The sequence below is a fragment of the Musca autumnalis genome, unplaced genomic scaffold (assembly GCF_047663935.1).
Source record: "Musca autumnalis isolate F117 unplaced genomic scaffold, ASM4766393v1 scaffold_4, whole genome shotgun sequence".
Classification (NCBI taxonomy): Eukaryota; Metazoa; Arthropoda; class Insecta; order Diptera; family Muscidae; genus Musca; species Musca autumnalis.
Genome location: NW_027411977.1, coordinates 170,873,358 through 170,886,981, shown reverse-complemented (window position 1 = coordinate 170,886,981; position 13,624 = coordinate 170,873,358). Strand labels below are relative to the sequence as shown.

General features: G+C 35.3%; 1 protein-coding gene across 1 annotated transcript in view; it reads right to left on the bottom strand.

Moving 5' to 3' along the window:
* Window positions 1–12,359, bottom strand: part of LOC141403921 (uncharacterized) — a 58,813-nt gene extending 46,454 nt beyond the window's left edge. The window contains exons 1-2 of the mRNA XM_073987024.1: window positions 11,936–12,359; window positions 11,239–11,873 (exon numbers count right to left, since the gene is read on the bottom strand). Of these exons, the coding sequence (XP_073843125.1) occupies window positions 11,239–11,873; window positions 11,936–12,056 (756 nt within the window). The 5' untranslated portion in view covers window positions 12,057–12,359. The remainder of the gene's footprint in view (window positions 1–11,238; window positions 11,874–11,935) is intronic.
* Window positions 12,360–13,624: the final 1,265 nt, after the last annotated feature.

The following is a 13,624-nucleotide window of genomic DNA, read 5'->3' as shown; positions in this document are numbered from 1 at the left end:
AGAATGCAGCTGTTGTAAAAGAAGGAAAAGGTATGGGATGTTGTCAGTGAACCTGTTCCAGTGACTCCTGATGAAAAATGGAAAGAGCGTGACATTGAGGCAACAATTCTGATTGGATTAGCTGTTGAAGAAAGTGAAGTGCATCGTATTGCAAATTGTGCAAATGCAAAAACAGGTTGGGATACACTTAAATCGTATCACGAAAAATATTCATTGAGTAATAAGGTGAAACTTATGAGGAATATTTGTGAACTCAAATTACAACCTTGTGAAAAATAAATTTGGAAGGTATCCCAAATGTTTTAGATCGGATAACGATGGGGAATATAAATCCAAACAAATGGTTGATTTTCTAAGTAGTCGTGGCATAAAATCTCAGTTCACTGTCCCCTATTGCCCACAACAAAATGGCGTGGCTGAACGAAAAAATCGGTATTTGATGGCAATGGCCCGATGTCTTCTGGAAGAAGCTGAATTACAAAAACAGTATTGGGGTGAAGCAGTCGTGTGTGCCAATTATCTGCAAAAATATATTGATTTCAAGCGTACACGTACATCGTATGAAAGATGGGAAGGTTCAGGTTTTGGAACAAAGGCTTATGTTTTGATACCCCATGTCCAAAGAAAGAAGTTGGATAATAAATCAAAGCTGTTAACCTTCATGGGATATGACGAAGAAAGCAGAGGATTGTTGATACTGATACCAGTAAAGTGACAAAAAGCAGAGATTTTAGATTTGTGAATTCAAATGAAAGTGTTGAGGCCAAAGGCGATAAATTCAAACTACCCAGCCAACTAGAAATCAACGTTTCGTCAAAAAGGGAAATAGGTGAAATAGATTCTGATGACGTCATGTACTCTCTGGGTGATTCGTACTGTAGCTTGAGCAGCGATTTGGAATATTTTTCTGATGATGAAGAAGAAGAGGTACCTACTACAAGTAATGTTAATCAAAATGAAAATGTCCTACGTAGATCATCAAGAAGAAATAAAGGTGTTCGTCCTGCTCGATACTCAGCATGTGTCATGGAATACGAATCAATTATTGAACCAAAGTCTTATAAGGAAGCCGTTTTGTCGAAACAAAAAGAAAAGTGGTCTGCTGGAATGTATTTTAATAGCAATGGCATAATTCAACGCTCGCCTTGTTGCAAAAGGATTCAATCAGAAATACGGATCTGATTATAATGAAGTATTCGCACCTGTAACACTGCAATCAATATTTCGTATATTACTTTCTATTGCTGACAAAAGAACATGTAAATTCATCATATGGACGTAAAGTGTGCATTCCTAAATGGAAAACTGAAGGAGACCATTTATATGGTGCAACCACCTGGTTTTGTGGAAGGCGATTCAAACAAGGTTTGTAAACCGAAGAAAAGCATTTATGGTATGAGCCAGGAGCAAATGTTTGGAACAATGCTATTAATGATATTTTGATTAATAATGATTTTTCGAGAAGTAAGATTCCTGCTGTTACACCAAAATCATCAATGGGGAAGAATTATTTATATTGCTGTATGTTGATGATTTGATTTGGTTGATTCGAGAAATGACAATTTTATTGCGGATGTTGGTAAAATGTTGAATAATCATTTTGAAGTCAAGAATCTCGGTCCTGTATCAACATTTTTGGGAATTGAAGTCAAGAGGACAAGCAGAGGTGAATTTCTAATTGGCCATATGAGGTAATTAACAAAAATAAATTGTGATCCCTTGTTAAGAAATAATGAATATCAAAGTCTGTTGGGTCACTTGCTGTATGTTGCCGTTAACACCCGTCCAGATATTGCGGCAACTATATCAATTTTAAATAAGTTGTCATTCGCAAGAAGATTGGATTGAGCTGAAGCGTGTGGCGAAATATCTTAAAGGAACAATTGATATGTACTTGAAACTTAGTTGTAAGACTGATAAACAGAATACGTTGATCGGATACGCTGATGCAAACTGAGCTGAATGCAGAATTGACCGGAAAAGTAAATCTGGATATTTGTTTTTATTAAATGGTTGTGCAATCAGCTGGGCTTGTAAACAGCAAACACTTGTCTCTCTATCTACAACTGAAGCTAAATTCATCGCGCTGTCAGAAGCTGCAAAAGAAGCGAAGTGGTTGAGAAACGTTTTAGCAGATTTCGGATGTCAACAATTTCAACCGACGAAAATTTACGAAGATAACAGAAGTTACTAAAACTTGATAAATGGACATGGGATTTTTTGCATGTTTTTTATTTCTCATCCGATTGGACTCAAATTTTGGATCTAGGCGTTTTAAGGGTAAATTTTTCGATATTTGGGGTCATAACAAAAATATGCAAAATATATGCAAAAAATATGCAGAATATGCAAACAGTTTTCGGGCGAAAATCGTCATAAAAGTCGTAAAATTTACAGTTAAAGTTGGAAAAAATCATCAAAAAAAGTTTAAAGTGTCCTAAATTAAGACTGTTGGCCATTTAACGTCGATTTTTTGCAGATTATTATGTTATTGGTACCTCTTACGACTCTGTGGTGTAGGGATTATGGTATTGTAATACTATTTTATACCCTCCACCATAGGATGGGGGTATATTAAGTTTGTCACTACGTTTGTAACTACTCGAAATAATCATCAGCGTGCAATTCTACATCGATATAGCCATGTCCACGTTTTGGTATTACCCCCATATAACGCCCCATATAAAGTACGCGTCATTTTAATATATTTTGAATGTATTAGTCCCATTTGACAACATAATCGGTTGTAACTTTGTATTTTGCATTTCCAGAGGCTAAGAAACATTTCTACCATAAAATGTTTATATAGGTCCACGTTTTGATATAGCCCCATGGGACGATATCTGCCGATTTTCGGTATTTTTAAGGTTTTGGCTTCATTATCACACCGAGATGGCTGAAATTTGGTATTTAGTCTTCGTTTTGGGGTGTAAAACTTTTCCCCAGAAATTCTTAGGTATAAGTCCACGCCATCATATAGCCCCCATAGAACAGTACCTTCCGATTTTCGGTATTTTAAAGGTTGTGGCCACATTAATCCACCGAAATGACTGAAATTTGTGGTGGAGGGTATAAAAAGTTCGGCCAGACCGAACTTAACGCTTTTCCCACTTGTTTAAACTATGCAAAAATATAAAATTTGATAAAATATCAATCATTTTATGTAAATTCAATATTTTCTTTGTCTTAATTTGTAGCTTTAGGCTGGTTTTAACTCAAAGGGAAGAAATCGATGTCGGATTTTTTTAGGCGTGGTGCCGCCTAAAGTATTTACTTAGATTAGATTTTAGATAGATTTAAGATTAAGATTGCCAATTAAGCACCATTGGAATAAGTTAACACGTGCTACTGGAGCCTCGACGTTATGGAAATCTCGTCTCTCTCGGCGACTCATATCTGTGGAACGGTTAAAGCTATTTGCCCGTATTATGCATTAAATTAAAGGCCATTCTGTTTATTTTATATTCAAAAACAAAATGCGTAAGTATTACTGAATTAGAGATAGAAAGCCAGTGTCCCGATTAACGTGACTACGTACGCCTTAGGGCGAAAATGGAGCATATCTGGGTATATCCGACTACTTGGAGAACGCATTGTTTTAGTGGTTTAATTGGTTGTAATCTGTGGTGAGCTCGACTCGGAGTTTATGTGACTTTTTTATGAATTTCGAACAGTTGTTCTTTTGTAAGTTTGGGTCGAATATTTCCGGAGAAGTTTCCATCTTCGCTTTGTTAAGATTTTTGTCGCCATTTGACTCTTTACGGTGTTTTGCACTGTCGGATCAAACAATGCCAAGCCAACAAGTTCAGGACTAAGATACCACATGTGATTTATCATTTTTTATTTCTTTTTATTTCTTTTTCTGTCTATGTTTTCGTATTTCAATATATTTTCAATGAGATCTAGGGCTTCTTTTGATGCTAAACGCTTCGTAGAATCATAAGAACCATTTGTCCCGAAAATAATCAAGCGCAGCTTCAACAAAAACTCCTAACCATGAAATTGTTATTGCTGCTGGATCCCTGTAAAGTGGCCTATAGGAACGTTAGTCGTATCATTTTATCTACAGTAGAAGCTCGCGGAGAGGACCCCAAGAAATTTAAGATCTTTAGAAGCTTTATCCGTTTATTCCGGAGAATAAACAATGAAAAATACTCGCAACAACTTCAAGGAAGATACCCCAAAACAAGGCTATTTGCGTGCACTCGCATGGAAAACTATTGCCAGGTATTCCCAAAACAGTGCAGAAAGAACGGGTGGCTTTTCTGGTATCATCTGGTAGCTCAGGGGAGAAACAAGACTTAGCAGTGTACGAATGCCTAGAATAATGGGGTCTTACCAGCTTGAGCAGATGTTAAGTCGAGAGCTTGTGTACCTGCGTACAGACTTATTAGAAGTATTGTTGAGAGGGATTTTTGACTGCAAGTTTGGCAGCACATCCGGACATCAACCAAACATATTCACGCGATTTCTATAAGAATAGTCTGAGATTGACAAATCCAAGTTCGATGTAGGCAAGAATGTTTTAAAACTACTTCCCAGCTGACTTCCCAAGAACAAGAAGTCGTAGAAGCACTTTGTGTTTTCATCTTTCGAGCCTGGTTTAAAGCGCCCAGAACGTTTTTTTATTTTGTTTATTTATTTTGTATCAAACGACAACAACAGAGTGTTATAAATGAGAGTGTGGGTTATTGATTTTACAAAACGTATAATGAACAAGATAATAGTTATGTAGATATAATATTGGATGGATTGGGTAAACATAATCAATTAGGTCCAAAAAAAGACCTAAACCGCATTGAAGATTTATTAAAATACGAAACAAATATCAGATAAAGGAAATAACAAAATGATAAATCTTCTGTGGTATCTTAGTCCTGAACTTGTTGGCCTGATCTGATAGTTCAAACCACCGTAAAGAGCCAAATGCGACAAAAATCTTAACAAAGCAAGCAGAAGAAAATGGAAAAAACCAAACTAATAGTACGGTTACACTAGAGTTTTTTGTGGGTTAACACACTTCGAGAGGATTTATTTGACGTTTGCGCTATGGAACTGACATTTGAAATCCAAACCCACTGGGTTAATCCGGCTAAGTGTAACCGGGGTATAACAAAAGAACAGCTGCCGAAATTTCCAGAAAAAGTCTACCAGGCGTAATTACAGGGTATACTTACTTGTTGTTCAAGAGATTAAGCATTAACTCCGAATTCCTTGAAAAAGATCCTGCAACTTGACCGCAGAACATCAATTACCAGGAAGGGTAAAGGATGTTAAACAACTTGAAAGTTGTGAACGACATAGCAGAGCAAGGAGTCGAGTTCGTCACCAAGTAGTCATCTTTACCCAGATGGCTCCAAAATCACCTTGTGTCAGTCCCTTAAATAAATTTAAAAATGAACAAAATGAAAAAGACATTTGTTTTCATTCCCAAAAATTGATAATAAAGAAATCTTTATATATAAAACTCAATTGTCGTTTGTTGGTAATTGAATCAGTTGAAAACGGCTGGAGCGATTTGGATAATTTTTTGTGGAAATGTTAGTAATAATCCAGTTTAGGTTTTTATGCAAAGAAAAATTAGCCACGCCCACTTTTCCGCCCACTTTTATAAATATGTTATATCTACGAAACTACTCAACAGATTTTCCTGAAATTTTCAGGTAACGTAGAGTGATGGCCCCCTGTTGAAATAGGCTACACATTTGGTTGAATTTCGGATCGGGCGGGGTACCTCCCCTATGCCCTATTTTTGTAAAAATGCAATATTTGCAACAATTACAAATGTATCGCTTTGAAAATTAATTTCCGAGTCAATGGCGATTGTGTCTCCGACCTTACGTGCTTATTTGGGGCATTAAGATTGGACAACGCCCACTTTTTTAAATATGTTATATCTACGAAACTACTGAATCGATTTTCCTGAAACTTTCAGCGAATGTACAGGGTTGGTCCCCGATAAAAATAGGCTACATTTTTTTTACTTTCGGATCGGGAGGGTACTTCTCCTATGCCCTATTTTTGTAAAAATGCAATATTTGCAACAAATACGAATGTATCGGTTTCGGAATTTATTTACGAGTCAATGGCGATTGTGTCTCCAACCTTACGTACTTATTTTGGAACTTAAGATCCGACCACGCTCACTTTCTAATTAGGTTATATCTACAAAACTACTGAAGGGATTTTCACGGAAATCGCGATTTGTCTAAACTTTTAAATCTTTAAAAATAAAAATCAAATGTCGTTCGTTGGTCATGGCATCAGTTGAGAACGGCTGGACCGATTTCGATATTTTTTTATGCAAAGAAAATGTACGCCCACTTTTTTCAATTTTTAATTTTTATCATTTCTACAAAAACTACTGAACCGATTTTCCTGAAATTGCCAGGGAATGTACAAGGATGGCCCCCGCTTAAATTAGGCTACAAATTCAGTTGAATTTCGGAAGGGGCGGGGTACTTCCCCAATACCCTACTTTTTTAAAAATTTTATATTTACAATAATTACGAATGTAACTATTTCGGAAGTCCTTACCCACTTTTTTAGGATCCAATGACCACTTTTTAAAATATGTTACATCTACAAAACTACTGAACCGATTTTCCTGAAAATATCAGGGAATGTACGGGCATATTTTCTTGAATTTTGAAGGGGGCATATTTGAAAAAAAAACGCCTTGAACGTGATATTTTTAAAAAACGTTATATTTGCAAAAATTATGCATGTATCGGATTAAAAATTTACGGATTAATCTACAATCTAGGTACTTCTTTAGGGCCTATAGGCCCGACCACGCCTGTTTTTTTTAATATGTCATAACTCCAATACTACTGAAGGGATTTCCATAAAATTTGCGACAAAAGCTCAATGTTTGCCGTTGTTATGTATATATTATGAATTTCGGAAGAGGTGGGGTACCTTCCCCATGCCTTTCTGTTAAACGCTATATGTAAGCCAAATGTATGATTATATCGGTTTCAGCATACATTTTGGTAGGCAATGAAGTTGTGTGGTACATATTTGGAGCCAAGATACCGGACCAGGCCTACTTTTTTTAATGTGTTATATCTTGAAAACTGATGACCACATCACGCCCACCCTTTTCAAAACATTATTTTTCCAAAACTACTGAACCTAATATGAAATGTTCAGGAATGTCCCGTGGTCCAAAATGCTATATATTTGTAGACGAATTTCGGGGCCTATTATTTTATAATCGCTATATTTGCTAACCTTATGAGTGCATCGGGTTGCAAATTAGTCTTCGAGACAACGGTGGTTGCGCCCCCGATCAAGAAAAACTATATATTTACAAATTATGGTGAGGTTCAACGGTCCATCAGACATGAAAAGCTAAAACATATAAGTCTCAATAAGCGGGAGAATTCGATTTAACCACTTCTTAACCTTTAAAATTAGATCGCTTTAGGATAAAGACAGGGACATGGACGATAATAAATCCTAAAAAGCATAAATTGGCGAAAAAATCCGACAAAGTCCGCAAGAGAAAAGAAAGGTTACAGACAAAAAATCCTTCTCGGTTTGACAATAGACCGAAGAAGTGAAGTAGAAAATACCTATTTTTTAATTTTCAAGCATAAAGTCGATAAAAAGTTGTCATTAAAACTCATTACGACGGGCCAGCAACGCGGACCGGGGTCTGCTAGTAAAAAATAATTTAAAAAACTAAGTTACAATGTTTTATTTATAAAAGCACTTAAAACTAGAACATAATTTTTAATGATGGATTCTCTCAAATAAAGCGCTTGCCGTTTAATATGGTCACAATTTTTAATTCAAATGCAAGCGTTTTATTTGAGAGATTTAATCATTAAAAATTATTTTCTAGTTTTAAGTGCATTTGTAAATAAAACACTGTAACTTATTTTTTAACTATTTTTTATTTTTAACTTTTCAGCATTTAATTTTTTTGACCACTGGGAACCTCATAACAATATTATAGCCAATTTAGGCCGAAAATGTAGATAAAAACTATAAAATACCTGCAATCGTGATGTACCGTTATATAGGGGCTATACCAAACCTTGACCTGAGTCCAACATTTTTAGTGAGGAAGTTTCTGTACTATTGGGATCCCCAAATGGCAAGTTATAGCCAATTCGGCCTAAAAATTTAAACAGAATCCTTAAAATACTTTACGGGTTATGGGGGCTCTGAGAAAAAATGGACCCATATTGGTTTTGGTTTCATATTCATGTATTGTCATCCAAGTCTGAAAAGTGTGCAAATTTTCAGTTCGATTGGTCAACTACAACTGTGTGGAAAATAAGTTACTAGATTTGAACTAAACAGACACCAAAGCAAGTTAAATTAAACACTGTAAAAAGGGTTTTTTTCACAATAGACTCCATTTTCACCCTAAGGCGTTTTCGGGACTTTGGCTTTATTATCTTGTATTCAGTACTACTTACGTATTTTGTTGTTCGGCAAGAAATATTAAGAATAGTATGAAATTTAATTTAATGCATAACACGGGCAAATAGTTTTAACCGTTTCATAGATATGGGTAGTTGAAGCCGTCAAATAGCCAAAAAATCGAGATTTTTATAATTACGAGGCCCCAGTGCCATGTGTTAACATATTCCAATTGTGCTCAAACTTTAACAATCTTAAAATCTAACCAAACTAAACACTTTAGGGGAGTGCCGCATAAAAAAATCCGACATCGATTTTTTCCCTTTGAGTTAAAAACAGACTAATGCAACAAATTAAGACAAAGAAAATATTGAATTTTAAATAAAATATTTGACAATTTAACAAATTTTATATTTTTACCCCCTGTTTTTGTAAAACATTTTATTCTCCTCACACGAATTGTCAAATTTTGTAGATCGATTTACTCGCTTTAGCCCAAATGTAGAGCGCTGATTTTTAAATGAGGAATTCTTAGCTGTATATGGAACGGGTATACAAAAAATTAGATATGTATCAGGTATGTGATGAATTTCGAATCGATTTGGTATGAAAACGATTTGGCCAAAACGAGTGAATTGTATTTAGATGTGATGGGAACCACATCGAATTTCAATTTCACGTTGTTTCAATTTCATTAAATTCCCCCATACAAAAAACGGACTAGTGATCCCGAATCTCCAGCTGAAAGCGACATAAAATACTTTTTGGCAAAAGCCGAAATAAAATTTAATGGAAATTTTTGTGCTATTACATGATGAGAACTACAAACAGCGCATAAACACATATTAAGCGGTTGTCTTCACCAATTTGGAGATGTTACAAGTAGATTTTTTGTTCTGTGCTTTTTTTTATCAAAATACCAAATATTTTGTTAACAAAAAGGAAAATAAATGTTAATTTATCATTTTATTCCCGTTCCTACATTTCAAAATCTTTCTCATAAAAAATCTAACCAAATTTATTACACCGTTTTTCAATCGACCACAAAAATATCACCGTTTTAAAAACGAGAAAAATAAACGATTATCGGATCACACGTCTTTTGGTCAATTTTTCCATAGAACAAAATTGAATATGAAACCGATATCGAAAACAATTTGATGTCGGAAATGTACATGCATCACACCTACAGTAGTTTTTGACTCGTTTTGAGATCGAAATCGATTTTCATCACATACCTGTATGTCTTCTGGGGCCAGAGCTACTAACGCTCGAATTATTACGAATATAGACGAACGAACAAAAATAAGTTACAAAAACAGGGGGGTAATAGGTTAATAATACAAAAATGGTATTACAATATACATATAACCATATTTTTATATCCACACTGTGGTAAGGGGTCTCAGTAGCATAATAATCTGCTAAAAAAGCGACGTTAAACGGCCAACAATTTTAATTTAGGACACTTTGATGATTTTTCCCAACTTTAATGGTCAATTTTACGACTTTTATGACGATTTGGGCCAAAACCTGTTTGCATATTTTTCATATTTTTTGCATATTCTGCATAGTTTTTGCATATTTTGCATATTTTGTGCATATGCAAAATAAATACAAAATATGACCCTGCCATTGAATTTAGATATCTTTGAAACGAATTTTGCTCCAATCAGAATCTTCGTATCTTTATTATTAAAAAATATGCAAATATGCAAAATCCGATGTCTATTGATGAAGGAGAACTTAAGTAACAGAACAAAACATATTGACACAAAATATTACTTTGTAAAGGATTATATTGATAAAAAGGTAATCATTGTAATTATTGCCAGTCCGAAGAAATGCTTGCAGATATGCTGACTAAACCACTACCTTTATCAAAGCTGGAGAAATTTAGAACCTTGGCACAAGTCTTGTACAATTGAGGAGCAGTGTTGATATTTCCAATTGTACGTCATATGTGCTTGGTAACCCTGCTATGAGAATGCCTGGATAAATAACAATAATATTATATATGGCCTATATCTCGGGAAGCATGGACTACATCTAGACGATATATATATTTTTGTGATCAGGGCAACGAGACCTACCTTGGTAAAAATTTCAAAAAAATCGGGCGTGCGCGTGTAAACCCGTCTTAAGCCCATCATTCCTTCAATAAAGAACTGAATTATTAAATAGGAAACGATCCTCGTTCCTCCATTTTCAATTTTCTACACATTGGATGGTCGATAATGCACAGAATTTCTCTGTTGGTTGTTGGATGAAGGCAAAAGATATTAATAAGGTTTTGCGAAAAATCGCAATTTGAATTTAGTACTAAGAACTTCCTTAGGGAACGCCAAACATTGTAAACATTCCATTCGTGGCGCAGTAATTAGGGATTGAATCAAAATGCAGCTCAAAATAGATTGTTAGGAATGAAATCACAAAAAGAGGAGCTGGTGGAACAATGCTACTATTCCATGTAACTGATGTGAAATTCACAGGAATGCGCATATATTGCAGACGGGACAAACCCATATATCAGGACCGGAGATTTGTTGGGCGGTTGCAAAGGATGTTAAATTAATTTGCAAAACATCCGCCATAATCTGCTAACTTGTGGAAAGCCGTGTTTGTACACCATGGAAAACAATTCAGTAGATTTAAAGTATAACTTTAAGAACAAATACCATTACGTAGTTGTCTGTAGGAAATATAATTATATCACAACAGAATATCTTCAAAACAAAAACTTGATTCCGATGGCGAAGAATGAATGGATGAAATTAAAAATTTCGATATAACAAATCTATAGAAGTATGTGAAATTATACACCACGCAATATAAATAGCCTGGATTTTCGTAACTTGCCTTTAATAATTCCGATACGTTTGTTTTCTCATATTTCTCCATCATTTGTCGAATCTTTTCTGCTGGGACACCATGCATATTCCGTTGGGATAACTTTTGCGCACATTTGCTCCATGAAGGTTTGGGCTCAATTATTTCAATTAAATATCCATTTTGGACACCATATTTTACGTAAGGTAACATTTCCCATGCTTTCATGTTTGTATTATCCACAATTATTGGACTAAAACCGCTCATAGCCTTTTCCCGAACTCGAGATTGATTGAATTCGTGGGCCTCTGACAAAAAATTTACGTTATACTTGTAGACCCCTTTTGAATTGCAAAAAAAGTCATCGGTGCTAAAAATAAAGTCGCCAACATAACTAAATGGTGGTTGTAAGTCGACGTAGTTTTTTACTATGGCTCGAGCGGAATGTGTCTTTCCTACTCCAGGTGGTCCACGCATGAGTATCATTACACGATAGCCATTCTTAATAAGATCTCCAACTTTCTGTTCCTGTTCCGACAAAGGTTCAGTTTCCCGGCGGGGTTTAGGAGCTGCTTCATTTGGCTTCAAAATACGTTCCGTTGTACTCTCGGCACTAGTAATTGGAGGGTTCTCGTTACTCATCATTTTGTTCACACACAGCTCCACTATAATAATTATAATATTATTGATAAGTAGTATGTAGGTTTTCAGATTAAATGAGACATACAATTCCAGTTATTTTCTATGCAAACTTGGCGTAATTTCCAAAGTGGTGTCGTGTAGAAAAGTTCTTTCAATTGCTGAAGTACTTGCTCCTGCTCTATGTTATCATTACTTTTGGTAAACATATTTCTTTTGAATGTTGTTGCTTGTTTATCACAAATAAAGTTGTTAATACTAAGACGTAGTATACGGACGTTTTATTTTGTGAAGATAGTTATGTTGTAAAAAAAGTTAGCGTTGGTTTGTTTCTTCGGTGTCTGAAGGCTAAAAGACGGCCATAATTCCAAAAAATCAAATTTTAAACTATGTGAGACGTTTACTGGCAGTGATTATAAAACTAAATAAAAAGATTCAATGATGTCGTTGCTTTTATTTCTCAAGTATTTGTAGACTCCAATGTTCGACATTGTTCTACATGTCGGCGACTAAAAGATTAGCCGCCGATTTTAGTTCAGCCGCAGTGATTCAAATTAGGGATACGGAAGCCGTCTTTCGATTAATCGACGCTTTAGTTTGAAAAGTCTAAAGGGGTGAGTACATAAAGGCCTGCGTACATAAGCTGCCTTGCCTGCTTACCTTGCTTACTTCTGATAAAAGAATAAAAAAGAAAAGGGCAACCCAGTTTGAAATTTCCTCGGCCTTCTTTATTCTTTTATTTTTATTAAAGCTTTGTTCCTTTACTTTTTTAATGGTAAGGGCGGTAAAAGAGAAAAGTGTCAAAGTTGCTCAAAATTGCTCTCTCATGAACATTTTTACCACAAAAGTAACGGAACGGAAAAATGGTAGGTATGGCAGCAATGTCAAAAAGAAACATAAAAAAAATAATTTTCGTCTTTTATTTCACAGTTTTTAATTTAGTTTTGCCAGCGTTCGACTTTTCCATAATTTAGTTTTGTCAGCGTTCGACTTTTTCTTCCATTTTCTTTTTCATTGTGAAAAAATCGTCAAACAAAAGTCGAAAAATCAGTTCTGCCATTTTTTACCTGCAGAAATTTTGCTGGTAGCCTGTGGTAGAAGAGAAAGCCATTTTCGCTCTCTCTCCACTCTCACTCTCTTAAAAATTGCTTCCAGTTTTGCCACTTTTCGGGGTTAAGGAACGCTTTGCAGGTTAAAAATGGTAACAAATGGTAAAAATGGTAACCTCAGGTAAGTAAAGGAACACAGCTTATGTCAAAAATAAAGCAGGGAAGCAAGGCAATTAGGCAGAGCAGCTTATGTACGCAGGCCTTAATGCTTTGTTTACATTTACGAAATCCACTTGATTTCAACTGTCAATTCCTTTGCGTATACGTCAAATGAAAACTCATCTGAAATCAATTGGATTTCATTTGACGTTTAAACAATAAATTTGACAGTTGAAATCGAGTGGATTTCGTAAATATAAACGTAGCATAAAGGGCTGCCTCGCCTCATTGCCTTGCTTTCCTGCTTCATTTCTGACATAATAAAAATAAAAGAATAAAGAAGGCGGAGCAAATTTCGAAATTTCTTTAAGCCCTGAGTACATAAAGGTGTGAACAGAATGAAATACGCCGCATCTTTCACGCTCAGTTTCATGTAAAAGATTAAAGCCCAAGTACTACCTAATACAAATGCTGCCCAATTCATTTGAATTAGGTAGTACTTGGCCTTTAGTCTATTACATGAAACTGAGCGTGAAAAGGCGGCGTATTTCATTGTGTTTCTACCTTAA